This window comes from Lissotriton helveticus, chromosome 12 (genome assembly GCF_964261635.1).
Source record: "Lissotriton helveticus chromosome 12, aLisHel1.1, whole genome shotgun sequence".
Classification (NCBI taxonomy): Eukaryota; Metazoa; Chordata; class Amphibia; order Caudata; family Salamandridae; genus Lissotriton; species Lissotriton helveticus.
The window spans coordinates 185,703,738-185,719,599 of NC_136073.1; the positions used below are offsets into that span (position 1 = coordinate 185,703,738).

The 15,862-nt window shown below is 41.4% G+C and overlaps 1 protein-coding gene across 1 annotated transcript in view; it reads left to right on the forward strand.

The window, feature by feature from the left end:
• CDH13 (cadherin 13) overlaps positions 1 to 15,862 on the forward strand; it is a 2,391,456-nt gene that overhangs the window by 1,378,459 nt on the left and 997,135 nt on the right. Inside the window, exon 7 of the mRNA XM_078669939.1 lies at positions 2,530 to 2,708. Coding sequence (XP_078526065.1) covers positions 2,530 to 2,708 — 179 coding nt within the window. The remainder of the gene's footprint in view (positions 1 to 2,529; positions 2,709 to 15,862) is intronic.

The following is a 15,862-nucleotide window of genomic DNA, read 5'->3' on the forward strand; positions in this document are numbered from 1 at the left end:
TGTATTTTGAATTAGTTTCATAGGGCCCGATTCACAGAACTAACTTAAGGCAAAATCCTAAACTTACTACTTTTGGTATTCACAGAAGTTAGGATTTTGTCTTAAGTTTGTCTTAAGACAGACTTAAGACAAAATCCTAACTTAAGTATGTCTTAAGTCTGTCTTAAGTTTGTCTTACGACAAACTTAAGACAACATCCTAACTTCTGTGAATACCAAAAGTAGTAAGTTTAGGACTTTGTCTTAAGTTAGTTCTGTGAATCAGGCCCTCACACATTAGGTGTGCATCCTCACATTATTATAAGTTTTTACAAGGAGTGGCATGCATGGAGCTGGTCCCCGTGTGGTCCTGAAGAAGAGGTTTAGGGATACCTCAAAACATGTCGACCGAATATTAGGGACTCTATACACATAACAGTTATATCTTTTCCCTACTATTTAACCCCTTTTTATCCTTACCAACTAGGAGCGAGAAAAAAATATTAGCTCACTAGCTAGTTATTTTTAACATCACTTTCTCCACTCCAAGAACACTGCACTACACATTTCTTCACAAAAAGGTGCTCCTACATAATTCCACAAGTCACAGCACGCCTCAAGCAGCAGCTATTTGGGATGGCCCCAATGATGAAGCATCTCACCTAGGGGCAACCCTGGGTAAGTGAGGGGACTCAAGAAAAGAATATAATTTTTTCGTGCATTCAGTGGAATCCCCATTCCCTTGGTTAGGTTTTTTTAATCTGACATTTACAGATTTTTTGTGAACTACATGTACATTGGAGAGTGAACCTAACCAGTATCTCCATCTCCCCCCTTTTTTGATTTTAGAGGTTCAGCTTAACCAGTGGCGGCTCGCATAGGGTGTGCTGCGGGGCGGTGGGTGGGGCGGGGGTAGAAAACTCGGACATACGACGGAACGGAGGAACGGAATAATTACTTTCCTCAGTTCCGTCGTATGTCTGAGTTTACTACCCCCCACCCTGCCACTCCCCCACCACCCCGCAGCACACCTTATGCGAGCCGCCACTGAGTTTAGCATCTAGAAGTGTCTGATTTGGTAGGTTCAGAGCCCAAGTACTTATACTCAAAAGTTTCTTGGATGTAGGGGGTGACTTCAAAGGAGCTACCTGAAGTGCAAATGTATCCTTTTCCATACAGTTATGTCTGTTAGGCTATCTGTGGGGGTAATCATTCCTTAGGTCAGCGACAGGACACCGCCAATTGAAGTGTAATTGACTACCCCTCCCATTCCTCCCTGCCCATGAAGACCCATCAGAATGCAAATTAAGGCAGATGAGTACTCAGAATCGCTATGAGCTTCACCTTCCTGTGTTTGTGGCTGTCTAGAGGAAATGTACAAAATGTAGCTGTCACCCAAAACAGACATGTATTGGAAATAGGTTGCAAGGCACACAGAGTTGTAGCACAGAGAAATGTCCACTTTCTAAATGTGGCATTTCCAAAACAGTAATGTTAAATACACCTTCACCCGTAAGGAGGATTTGTAATTTTCATTCCAAACTTATGAAACATGAGAAAGCTACTCTTCTGTGATCAAGAATTACAGCTTGAAAGTGTATTGAGGAATTCGAAATGCTAGCCTATGAGAGGAGTAGGCCTCACAGTAATAAAAAAACAAATAGGCAGTTTGTCACTACCAGGACATGCAAAACATACCAGTGAATGACTTAACTTTCATTTACCCAGCACCCCGCCCTTAGGGCTACCTAGGGGTGACGTATGTGTAATAAAAGTGGAGTTTCCAACTTGGCAAGTAGTTTTAAATGCCAAGTCTTAGTGACAGTAAACTGCACACACAGGCCATGCAGTGGCAGACCTGAGACAGGCTTAACCCCTTCGCTGCAGGGCTGTTTCCCCCGCTGTGCTGGGGTGTGGGTGCCCTCAGCGCCCCGGTGCTCATGACGAGCTCAGCTCATCATGAGCCACGGTGCTCGGGTGCTCATTACGAGCGTGTCCTTTTGATGGAATGCTCAGCACAGCAGGGGAATCAGCCCAGCGTGCGAGCGTTCCAACGGTCATGACAAGCTCAGCTCATCATGAGCACATGAGCACCGTGGCTGATGACAAGCTGAGCACAGGAAGGGTTAAAAGGCTACTTCTGTGGCTGGCATAATTAGTGCTGCAGGCCCACGAGTAGCATTTAATTTACGGGATCTGGAAATATGGTATAGCCATTTAGATGGGGTTTGCAAGTAAATCTATCATGCCAAACAGGTGTAAACCACGTGCACCATGTTTAAGGAGAGAGCTCATGCACTTTAGCACTGGTCATCAGTGGTAAGTTACCCAGAGTGCTAAAGTCAACACAATATAGGTCGGAAAAAGAAGAGGAGAAAGGCAAAAGGTTTTGTGTGACCCTTCAGAGAGGGCCAATTTCCAAGAGTCCTACCTGGCCCACTTCTATGTATTCCAAGCATTTATATAATCATGCATATTTCATTACTGTTCGGAGACATCAATTTAAAATCGAATTAGACATGCCTTTTACAAGGATCCTTTTATTTTGCAGGTACAGTAGTAATGCGCATGACTGCTTTTGATGCCGATGACCCCACAACTGATAATGCAGTTCTGCGTTACAATATCTTACAACAAAAACCAGACAAACCTTCCCCGAACATGTTCTACATTGATCCTGAAAGGGGAGACATTGTTACTGTGGTATCACCTGCACTGCTGGACAGAGAGGTGAGTCCCATCACAACCTTTTATGTTTGAAATTCCTATTTTCAAATTCATTCTTTGTATCACTACAGAGTGAATGTTTCTGTAAAGAAAGTTAGGTGCACACCTCAGCCATGGTGAAGATCTTTGATTATTTATTGTTTAATCAATATATTTTATATGGTATGATATTAAAATGCTTGTAAATGTATAACACAAATGAAACACACTGAGACAATTCCAACCATAGATGTGTGTCTATTATGAAGGAAATGCAGATATATATTAATGGTTGGGTTATGTTTACTGTTCAGTGTGTGGTCACTTGTATATTTGGATTTGACATCACAGACAATATGGCTTAAAACAGAAGATGTCAGTAACACAATTTTGTTACAATATTTTGTTAGACAATTGTCACAAACTATTATTCTATAAGATAAGGATCTAGAAGGCAAGGCAATATTTCAGAACATTTGTTTACTGTCAGTAATTTGGCTAGCCATCTTTATAATCATTTGTTTTTTTTTCATTTGTATGGGAAATATGATGAGATTTGTTTTTACTAATTACTTACTAGTTTATGATATATGTTAAAGGGGTGGGTGTATAATGTCAAACTCTATTGTGCACAGTGTGCCATCATGGCTTAAGAGTTTCCGAATCCTTCATCAGATAATTGTGTTAAATATTCTATTAAACCATTCTCTCACTTTCACCAACCTGTATAACAGGCTTCAATATTTGATGTATAGTAAAGAGTAAAATAGGAGTTGCTGACTTTACACATTTGATTAAACAATTCCACTAACCGATTTTCCCTTAAATAAAGAGCGTTCATCAATGTTCCATGGAGCAAAACTTGTTAAGAAGATTCAGGGACGTCACAGGCTACGTAAAGAAGTAATATTTACTTGCCTTAAATATCATCTAATTTCTTGAATATATGTTGAAAATCTGTCACAACTTCGGCTCTCATGGATGAACATTGCATACAGATAGATACCATACACCAACTCATTCTCAATGACTCTGACTTGCATGGATACTGACTTTTAGTTTACCAATATGGATGTGTGTTGCAATGTGGTTTTTGGCTCTGACTCAAAGAAATGTGTATACAAATCTTCGTCTGAAAGTGCATGTTAGACACTGGGTTATGTTTAGGAAACATTTTAGTCTTATAGAATCATCCATAATTAGAGGCAGACAATTATTAATTGAAGGTTGGCTGAGATTATACACTTACTGAAAGGCTACTGGTAACATAATTATTTTGGTGCACTATTTTAGCAGGTCTATTTTGAAGGACTTAGCTTTTCCAGTAAGTGTGACAGATTTTGATTAATGCTTTCTATGGTGCACTACTCAGCCACCACAACATGGCTGTAGATGAGTAGATTGATGACACCAATCTACATGATAAAGTATTGTCTACTAACAAAATCCTTAAATTGAGACCCTGCCAGGATAACGTGCTCCTGCATGTTCCGCAGTATGTTTGAAGCTCAGCACTCAAAAGACTAAGTCTGTTAATATATAAACGGAGGACATATCGAGGCCCTAACAAAGGAATGGTGTAGTATTATTAATTTTGGTAATGTAGATTGCTTCAGCCCACTTGTCATCCTCCTCTAAATCTCCAGATCTTCACATCTTTCCTGCATATGAATGCAATGGCACAAACAGAATGGGTTCAACTCATCTTACTGTGGAAAATCTAGCCCTTTTTTCCTTGTATGAAGTTTCATCCCACAGTATAAGCCCGGTGTCTTGTCACACAATGGCTGCAGCAACACAGTAATCACTAGTCTCCATGAACTCTAACTGACACAAATTAAAGCAGGCCTTTATGAAGCACCATGATGAATAGCCAACCAAAGAAATTTCAAGTGTATCACACCTACGTTGAGACCAATTTGTTGGCTTTCTCTCATTATGCTCATAACTCAAAATCGAGAAAGCCGGGCTGACAAAACTGCATTTAGAGGTGTTGCCATATTGAAAACTCCATTTGTAATGGTTTTCATACAAAAGTGTATCAGACATTGGTTGGAATCCAGAATATCAAAAATGTAAAAACTTATTAAAATTCTTAAAACATTATGAAAGGTAAGAATAATTACTTTGATACTTTTAATTTTTGTGTTTTTAAAGTAGAATAGCAAGCAAAAGAATCCAGTATCTCTAGGTCACTGTGGTCTTTTCTAATGTCTACTATGATTTTGAATGGAAAAAAGGATAAAAAATAGCAAGGTTAGGTGAAATAAATAAATGTAAGTAAAAATGGAATAGGGGAGGGGAAAAGTGGTATAGATCAGGTAGGCATTAAAAATGAAAACTACGTCAAGGGGGGTAAGGATGGTCCAGACAGGAGAGCAAAAAGTTTAATTAAAATAAAAGAGCACAATGGATATTAATACACAATAGTGCATCTTGGAGACAGAAAGGGAAAATGGAAAGACAGGAAGAATTAATCGAAGAAAACAGGAGTTGTGATGTTGGAGCCCCATTGAAAGAGAACAGGGAATTCAGAATATTCAGAAAAATGAAACTGCCTAATAATAAACAATAAGGAATTTTCTGCAAGGATAACATTCACCGACTTTTTTTGTCAACCTAGTAAATGCCATTTAAAGTGAAATATTGCTTAGAATAGGTGTAATGAAAAAGTCCTTTAGAACCAGTTTCTTGCTGTTTGCTGTTTTAACAGTTAATATGTACAGCCTGGATATAATGAAGTCACTTATCTTGAGCAAACTTTATTAAGTTGTCTCTAAAGTGAACATATGTGGTGGGGTATACACTCTTAAGATCACATCTCTGGCTATGCTTGGATTTCAAGAAAGACACAAAACTCTCACAAACCACCAGACCCTTTATGCACATAGATTAAGGGCCCGATATTGTTTGGAGTGTGGAAGCTGGCCACCATGCCACTGCCCCATTCCCACACCGACAAACAGGACTGATGGTCACTTGCCAGATTATGAGTTTCCTCGTGGTCCGGTAGGCGGTCTTTTTGGCATTCCCACAGCTGTGCCTCTTAAAAAGGTGTAGCAAGTTCCTGCATAGCATGGACTGTTAAGTCCATGTCATGCAGGAACTGGTGGAGCATACTCATAGGGGAGCACACCGTGTGCTCCCGTGCATGCTTTCCCAGGCCTAGAGGGAACATTTCCTTACTGCTACCCATTCCATGGTTGGCTCACCACTGTGGTTGGGGTCAAAGAGGAAACTCAGAATATGCTTGGCAGTGCGGCAGCAGCACCACTAAGCATATTACGGCCTTAGACTGCCACACGACGGTTGACAATTGTGGATCCCCAGCGGTTGCAGCAGTCCTCTCACGGTCTGGCTGCGGTGTTCATAATATGGTGGTCGGACCACTGGTGTGGCGGTCCTCGACCACCGCAGCACCTACACCGACAGACCGCCAGACTTGTAATTAGGCCCAAAGACTTTGGAATAACCTCCCTTTTACCTAAGGGTGTGCAAAATTGTGGATTGCTTAATGACATTTAATGAAAAGTATGCAAAATGTAATTAAACTAATAGCATCAGATCTCACATTAAAATTGAACATAAGTACTGACCCAGAGATACAAGCATATGGACTGGCTCAATCTAGGGTATATCATCGTTCGGGCCATGGATATAGCTAGTGCTGCTGTTCACCAGGGGGCCTCAATTAAAGGTCAAGAGGGTCGCAGGCAGCCCCCAGGCGTACTTTGAGTATCGCTGGTTTAGATAAAGATTGGTTATTTTTTAATACTGGTCAGGTGTCCATTTGTGGTGTTTTTACTGTGTTACTGTGTGCTGTATGTACAAATGCACACACATTGCCTCTCAACACTACTAACTGGATATACAACAAACCAAGCATGTGCTCTTCTGTGAGTAGAGTTCTATTCCAATGCCTAGTTTATATATTGGAGAAAAAGGAGCAAAGGGAATTAAAATGAGGAATGTCACATATTTGCCTTCCCCTTTTTTACTTCCCTCCCCCCATCCTCCTCACATAATGATTTATCTTTTAATCTCAATTTAGATTAACTTGTTTGGTAACATTTATTGCAGATTATTCAAAGTGCATTATAGGTATTATGAAAGAAAAAGAAAACCTTTTCTATGGAAACGCTGAACTAACCATAACTGCAGATGAACTATCGCTGCCTCTGAAATATAAAATTACATTTCAATTTTGAAAATGATTGAAAAATCTACTAGGACATGGCAATTTCATTATGTATGATTCCATAATGCACTATCCTCTCAGCAAGCAATATTTTAAAATCTAAAATGAAACACAACTGAACTCCCCATTCACTGCAAAATCTGCAATTCAAGATTCCTTGTCAGAAGCTTCATTTCTGCTTGACTCTAATTATCCCAATTACTCTTAGTATTTCTATGCACACAATGCAAACAACCTCGAGGTCAGTGTAATTTAGAGATAATTGTAAAATCAATACCACTAGATGAACATACTACTCTTGGAAGAAAGTTTCAAAGGTGACTATTGATTCATGAGACATTGATGACACTTTTATTGGCAAAGTCAATTTGAGCTCAGACATTGGCTGTGGAGGTGATGCTTTCTCAGTAATGGCATTTGAGCACTTTCTGTAATTACATACCATTTGTTTATGCATGTTTACCTCCAACAGATTGATCCTGTGACATCCTTCAGTCTAGTATGAACTCGTTTTTCTTGTATTTAATGATCCAGATTGTCTTTGGAGACAGGGAGTTTGAGGTGTTTTACTTTGCGCCATAAACGTCTCATTCTTTATGATTCTGTTCGCTGACAGTGGTAGTTGTATTTGATTATCAGTGTTTCACCTGTGCTCACATGCACATCATTTACAGGCTCATAAAGAGAAAGGTTAAGTGTTCTTCAATTCCAGCACCCTTCCCTGTACTGTATATGGCGTCTCAGCAAAGTGCTTTATGAACTAGTGATTTATGTTTTTGCGTTCTTCCCTGTTCATCTGTTAACCTACTTTATTGTAATTTGAGATGATGTTCCACTGTTTTTGCAAAACATAGTTCAAAAAGTTAGTGGGTTGGTGATATATTGATCCTTATGTGATCTCAGAAGCTAAATCCACTGGATTTAGACTAATTTGCGGCTTACATTTTGTTTTGTTCGCATTTCCATTTGCTTTGTTCTTTTACTCCACAGCACCTCTGCTCCCTTTGGCTTATGTGATATTTTACCAAACCTTAAATTAAATGTGAAAAATAATTGATTTTGTACTCTGATTTCAGGCTACAACACTCTTGTTACCTTTTAAATATGTTATTCCATTCATTATACATGCATCCCTAAGCACTATCAATCATCTTCGTTGACCCTCTTCATCTCCACCATTGAATTGAAATGTTCCCATTATCTATCATATTCCCTTGAGTTTACATGAAAGCAAATTGAATGACAAGAAAATATGACCAATTCTCCAGTTTGACACCGCAGTCGGCAGGTCCACTGGTTTAGACTGTTCTTTTGTTGGGCCTAATCTTTGCCTGTTAATTTAGTGGTGTATTTCTGCCCATTACTTTATTGGGATTATTAGTGAATATAGGCACATCTTTTGGGGGTTAACACTGAGTCAGTAGCTTTATTGCTCCCACCTGTTCCTGATGTTTTTCTTCCCCCGCCTTGTTGCTCCCCGCTCTTCCTGACAGCCCCCCACCTCCGAGGACTACCAGTGACCGAATCAAATTCACCCACGTCACAAAACTCAACTGGACCGACCACACCACTGTTCAATTTATCATCTCTGATGCACAACATACCTTCACCAAGAACCTCAGTGCCACCCACCACAGCTGGGGCAAGGTAACCGGGATCCAGTGGACACCGGCCCTCAGTACCACCCAACCCAACACTTCAGCAGACCATCCAGTACTTCTCCGCCTGGATCACTTTTAGAAACGGAGATTCAGGTTGGCTAGAGTATGAGCCTACGCCAAACAGAACCCACGCCTCTAGTTAGGGCAAGTAAGTGGCACATCAAAGAAAACCTGTGCTCACCCCCAGTTGTGTGGCACATGGCACTCAGGCTTATCCCCGAAGGCAATGTGTAAAGCGTTTGTGCAACACAATGTCAGTCAGTCAGTCATAGTACTTTATTTCGGTAAACATACCATAAAAAGGCCATATATAGACAAAATACATATCAGAATAACAGATTAACACTAATAGTACTAAGTTTAAAAAATGTTAAGAATCTCATATAAACAATTCCTGCAATAATAAAAAAATCAATAAAAATACCAAAGTGTCAGTTTATAAGAATACATTTATAAAAGAGTAAAACACCTCATAAAAATGACCCTTAGGCCATAGTACAAGCCTCCATCTTTAATATAGCACATCTAGTGTACCACAATGATTGGAGAAATCTTGCTGTGGCAAACACTATCAGGGGGGAAGTATCATATTTAAGAATCCTAAAAACCTCCCTGAAGTCCCTAAAGCCCCTAGCCCTACATAGCTGCAAAATCAATTTCTCCCTTGCTCTGGCGCAGGAGGGGCAGAAGAGCAAAACGTGCAGATCTGTCTCTCTGCTGCTCGAAAAACCAGGGCAAGTGCTCACCGATGGGGGGGCGTTGCGCCATTTGTGTGTTACGGCCCTCAGTGGCAATGTGCCGTGTCTAAACTAGATGAAAAGTTTCTTAACCATGAGAGGCTGAATATCATCCAAAAAGGCTTCAAAAAGGGGATGATCCTTCTTGTTCAGAAAAATATCATTTAACCTATTCATGGAAGGATTACTTGTTGTAGACTCCTTTCGGTGCATCCTTAAAGTCACATTCGATAGTTTCATGGAGAGCAATGGACAGGAGTCTTGCGGGTAACACAATGAACACACCACAAAAGAGACTACACACCAGGCTAAATAAAAATATAGTATATTGTACATAACATAGACCAAAATGGCATGAATCATAAATAGTATATACTATCCAAATCAATCAGTACGGATTATCCTGATAAAGCAAGAATTAAAATGACATAATCCTAACATCAGGGCAAGAAAAGCAGCAGGTTATAAAGAGGTGCATGAATCAATGATACCGTGCACACCTTGCTGTCCTGAATAAATACTGATTATCATGACACTACCAGAATCAAAAGGACATACATTAGGATATTTAGGGCATGTAATGCGATTCCGCTTAGAAGTAAACATTAGGCACTGGAGCTCCTGCACCCCTATTAGGTTTGATAGGGTAATTCCATGTGGCCCAAGTTCCTATTAAGGAGTGGGTGCCTCTATCGAGGACTCACCCCATCATGCTGAGAACACTTAAAGTTCCAATGCGAGATGGACCCGCCAGGGATATCTTGGTTTCACAGGCAAATGAATAGGAAACAGAGCCATTCGCGAAGAAAGTGCAGCTCCAGAACTTGCTCAGGCAATAATGTGTGGACTGATATCAATCGCCAACAAAGCCGCTCAGGTCTGGCAACACCATGCTGTAAGTTGAAATTCACTGGGGCGAAAGCTTCGCAATTATTCAGATGGCTTAGGGTCGAAAAGTACTCAAGGGAGCCGTTGAAATTAATGACAGCCTCTGGTGTTGTGCTCAGGCCTCTTGGGCTGGTGCTCAGTGACAGCACCTTCTTCTGACAGTGTACTCTGGATTCCGGGCAGGCTAGTGATCCTGCATGGCTGCTCAGCTGCCAGAGGCCCCATGAGGGTCATCGTGACAGGGGGGCTGTTGACTACGGCAGGAGACAGGATGAGGGTAACGCGGTGCTCATCAACCCTCAACGTAGCGGCTTTGGCAAGCGGAAGGGCTCCTGAAATCAAAAGCTCACTGTGCATGGAAGAGCAATAAATGAAAAGAGCTCCTCAAGCACTAAGAGGCAATTTATTTATTTATTTATTTGCAAAGTTTTATATAGCGCTGGCTAGACCCGGAGGTATCAGAGCGCTTTACATGAGGATCAGTGAGTTACAGGTTCCATAATTACAGAAACAGGTATATACATAGGAGAAAAAAAAACACAAAAAAAACCCCATGAGATCAATAAAGCTCTCACCATACGCTAAGTACCTCCTTCTGGTATAGAGCAGAGTGAACGCTCTACCCATGCTTGGTGCCAGCCCAGAAGTGAAAATATCAAGTGCTCTCTATGCACTGGTTGCTCTTATAAGGTTAAAAGAAAGATAAAGTGATCACTGCACGCCAAGTTGAAAACAAGAGTGGAAGTTAAGGAACTTGAATCTGTGCTCCCCGTGTGCTGGGTTCCTTTGGCGGCACTTGAGAGCCATGAAGGGGCAGGCAGGTTGGCAGAGGAAGCAGGTAGCTTTATTTCAATTCCTCCTGGCAACGCAGCAGGGCTAAAAGTACCCAAAGTCAGGGGACAGCTGGCAGCAGGGCAACATGCATAAACACAATCCAGTTCTTTAAGCCACCCAGCAAGTAGCAGGCAGCAGGGTAACAACATAAGACCAGTACAGAAGAGTCCTTCGTGCAGTTCAGCAATCCCTCAGAGTTCAATAAGTGCTCTTCAAACATGGGGTAAGAGCCCTTGCATTATACTCAAAATGTCTTTGATCTTGGGGGCACTTCAAAAGAATCCTTACAAGTGCACAACACTCCCTTTCAATGCCAGCCCTGGCTCCAGACGTACAGTAGGGGATAAATGAGCCATTTGTGTGAGGACAGGATACAGCCTATACAGATGATTGTGCACCTGCCTCCCTTTCTCCCAGCCCAGGAAGACTATCAGTATGCAGATGGATGCAGATGCCTCTCTTGTTACACCTAGACCTTCCTGTGTTAAGGCTGTCCAAAAAGTATGCACAAAGCCTAGCTCTCAACCAGGACCAGACATGGATTGGAGTCAGGCTGCAAAGCACATAAAGTTATAAGCACAGAGAAATGCCCACTTTCTAAACGTTCAAAAAGTTTGGGTAACCCAATAAACCCTTGTAGGCTTGGGCAATCAATAAAATAAAGGGAAATTGTCTACAAGGGATTTTGTTTGTTGAACAATTTTGTAGTTATTCAAACCTGAGTCAAGGTGTTTGTCGGATAATCAAACAGCAAAGTGCTCACAGAGCTACAACAGTGAATTGAATTCAAGAGTCAGAAAAAAATAAAAAATAATGAAAAATAAGCACATAAAATCCTTTTTATATGAAAATATATCATCTGTATTCAATTTATCAAGATTTGATCAATGGGGATATATTGAACAAAACATAAGCAAAAAATGTCATGAAAAGATGTGTGTAAATGCATTAAACAAATCAAATCACAATGAAGACATCAACTCCAAAATATATATTAAAGTGACTCAGTAACACAAATTGAAAGATGTCACTTGTTAAGGACAAAAACGATTTTTAAACCAAGAAATTTCAAGCTTTTTAGTGCACCCGATCCTCCCTCTCTTCTCCTTCTGTCTAAATAGAATGATCGCCCTCTTCAGATGGCCAGTTCTCCCTTAAAAACATATAAAACACAGTACTCCCGTAAGAATATAAAAGCACAGATTACACAGTAATAATCAGATTGCTGCTCACAAATCCATGTGATCGCGTCGGGCCTTATTAAATACAGTGGCTGGGTGCGAGACAGAAAGCTGGACCACCAACAAAAATGGCGCTTGCTTGTGTGCTGTTGGGTCTGACACTGAACACCACCAAAGGAGAGCCTACCTCCAAAATGTACCGAAGCACTACCTGATGCAAGTGCTGGTGTGCTACTGGTGCAAAAATGCAGATTGTGCGAAGAATGCAGGTAAAGTTAAAAACACAGGGGCATATTATCAAGGGGTTTTATCTCCGCTTTTTTGGCTTTAAAAGCCAAGAAAGCGGAGATAAAATTATCTCCCTATTACCAAGCTGTCGCTAACACCAGTTAGCGACAGCTAATAGGAGATAGCGACCATCATGGGCCCCACTTTGCATGTCAGTGATATTTATCACTAATGACATGCAAAGTGGGCGTGCCAAGATGTTAGCGACTGGAAACAGTCGCTAACATCGCTATCTCCTATTACCAACTTTTGGAGATATTCGCGCTAAGCGCGAATATCTCCAAAAGCTAACACCTGCCCTGAGCAGTTCTTAGCCATGTTATCCAATGGGAGGTGGATAACATGGCTAAGAGCATTTGCTCGATAATGCATGAATATCGCTGACTTTTCAGCGATATTCATGCATTGCGGCCGTTTTTTATCGCATTTGCGATAAACCTTGCTAATAGCAAGGTTTATCTGCGATAAAAATCGCCGATTTGCGGCGATAATTTTTGTCTCTAAACAAGTTAGAGACAAAAATTATCGCTAGTTGTTGGTAATATGCCCCACGATTTTTAAAACAAGAAATTAAAAGATTTCAATCATTTTAGTGCACCTGACCCTCATTCTTTTCCCATTTTCTAAATAGAATGGCCAAACTCATTACATAGCCAGTTCTCCCGTAAGAACATATAAAATACAGTACTCCCTCAAGAACATATAAACACATTAGACACTAATATTCAGAGTGCTGCTCACAAATCCATATTAATCATTTCTCTATTTCTGCTGCAGTGTTGGCTGACATTATGTAAGTGGTTCATTGTGCAGTTGTCAAGGCATATCATTCCGTGTTATTATACCAGGTTTTATTTATTTATTTATTTATGCTGCCCCAGCCAAATGTCGGTTTTTTATTTGAGCACTCCTCCTCCTGTAGGTAGCTCTTTTGTAGTAATGTGGCACAGTGTTATGGCCTTTGGACGTGACATTAATATTGCAGCTCCCTAGAGTGTTTCAGAACATTTAGCAAAATATTTTGCAAGGAACTCTGTGTTCTAGGTTCAGAGTGGCCCTGGCCAGGCAGTTCAGGCTGGACTGTTCCCATTCTTCATCCACTGCAACCCATTTTACTCCTTGGAGGTCTTCAGTACCAAAGTGCTTAAAGAAAACAATAATCATGCACCCATCTATTCTCTGTTCTAAAGAATGTGCCAACACTTATTGCAAACTTCACTTATGCAAGCTTCATTAGTTTGGGGTTTGAGGGAAACAAGACAATTAGTTGCGTGTGTTATATCTTATGTTTTTATCTACTTATTGCTCTCTGTCATTTTAAGTAATGGTGCAATGGGCGCATGTATATAGTATTCTGTTTCTCCCCTCCCTGGCCACGCTGTTGGTACAGCCCTACAGTTAGGTTTGAGCATACATTAGAACGTTGGGACCTGGAGGTTCTGTTAACCCCTTTAAAGCGTTGTAAATAGACCTCCCCAGTGCTGCGCTGTCCATTGGAACTAGTGCTGAATGGACGTCCAACGGTCGTGCGCAGCACTGGGGAGGTAGTGGCCGTGACGACCGTTGGCCGACGGCAGCAATTTAAGGGAGCCTGCATTAGAATGTTGGGATGAAGGGCACGCTGTGAGGAGAGCGTTGTGGAGACTAATAAATACTGGAATGTACCTGTTTGAAGATTAATCGTTATAACGCTGGTTAACAGAGGGGAGTATGATCTCTGGTAAGTGTCTAATAGTTTAAGTCTTATGCATTGCAGTACTGAGCTCAGAATAATATTCTACTAATCATAATTCATAGCGTTCTCCTCCTCAAATGTTTTGTATCCTCACAGGTTTGTAGATAAACCCCGCCATTTAGTTGACTTCACTGTGCACGCGGACAGACTCTCCTACCTTTCTACACTATTCTTTTTATGTAATACGCATCCTTAAGCAGTCAATACACTTATTACTTACTCGATCTAAATGCAAATGCTGAACCAACAGTGCACTTTCCTTTTTTAATGAAAAGATATTAATCTTTTCTGCAGCTGCTTTTCACATTTGATATGCACGTTACACTTACAAATATTCATCTTCAGCCTGATTGCAGAAAAACCCATATTTGAAGAAACATATTCACAGGCAGTGTCTTGAGTGATTGCTTCGCGTGCTCCAGTCTGCTTTGTTAATCTGTTTTTTTTTGTTTGAAAATGATAACATTTGAGGCATTTTGAAGAACTAATATGGAAACATGTGTGATGACCTGTAGTCCGATAATTGAAAAAAGTGGTAAAACTGACCCGGAAAGACATTTTTAGCCAGATCCCATCTACCCAGTGGCGTAGCTAGCACTCAAGCGCCTTGAGACCCTCACGGGTTAGTAGCACATTTTATAAAACCCCTGATTGATTGATTGATTTGGGCGCCCGTGGCGGTCCCCGTGTTTGCCGCCCTGCTGCGGCCGCATCAAAGAGCGGGGGGCGCTGGCTAGATTTTCCATTTGCTGTCCCTCTTCAGCCGATTGAAGAGCGGGGGTGGCGATTGACGCCTCAAGACGGCAGGTAAGAGTGGGGGAGGCTGCCGCCCCCAAAACTGGTGCCGCCTGGGGTACTGCCCCCCTTTGCTACTGCCACGGCTTCTACCCTTTCAAGCCTCCTTCAACAGTAGAAAATTGGGGACTACCACCACAGATTGGACTTATTTCAGAGCCACACTGGCCTCCAAGGATACAAAAACAGTAGGAAAACCAAGCTATGCACTGCTTTTGTATTCAAATTTTGCCTTCACACCAGAGGCAAAAAAGAGGAAATAGTGTTAATATTAGGCCTGGGAAAAATTGTAATTACACCAGAGTAATCTGAGTCATTTCAGTAATTACATATTACTGTTGTGATACGAAATTACCAAAATTATGCAATTATGCCAGCTTGAGTAATAAAGATTAATTTGGGGCAGAAATCCCGCCACAAGAGCCCAGGAACAACAAACCTACAGGCAGCGAGTGGCTGCTGGCTACTGCCCAGGGGCGTAACACAGGCCCCCGCATCCCCCGCGGTGCGGGGGGGCCTCAAGCTCCAGGAGGCCCCCTCGGCACTGCCCTCTGGCCGGAGAGCTCCTGATTGAGCTCGGAGGGGGCCCCTCTAAGTTCCGTGCAGGGAGGCCCCCTCAGTTTTCGTTACGCCAGTGCTACTGCCTTAAGTGTCCTGTAACATTTAGAGCTATTTTCTAAATGCGTCATCTGGCCGATTTGGAAGAAAATAGAGCTAAATGCTGAATTTCACTTCTTATGTAATTATGCATCATTTTGAGTAATTTTGTTGTAATTAAGAGTAATTACTCTACAGCGTATTACACCAGTTATGCCTACCCTTGGTTCATGTCCAGCCTTCAGATCACGGGAGTAACAGAAG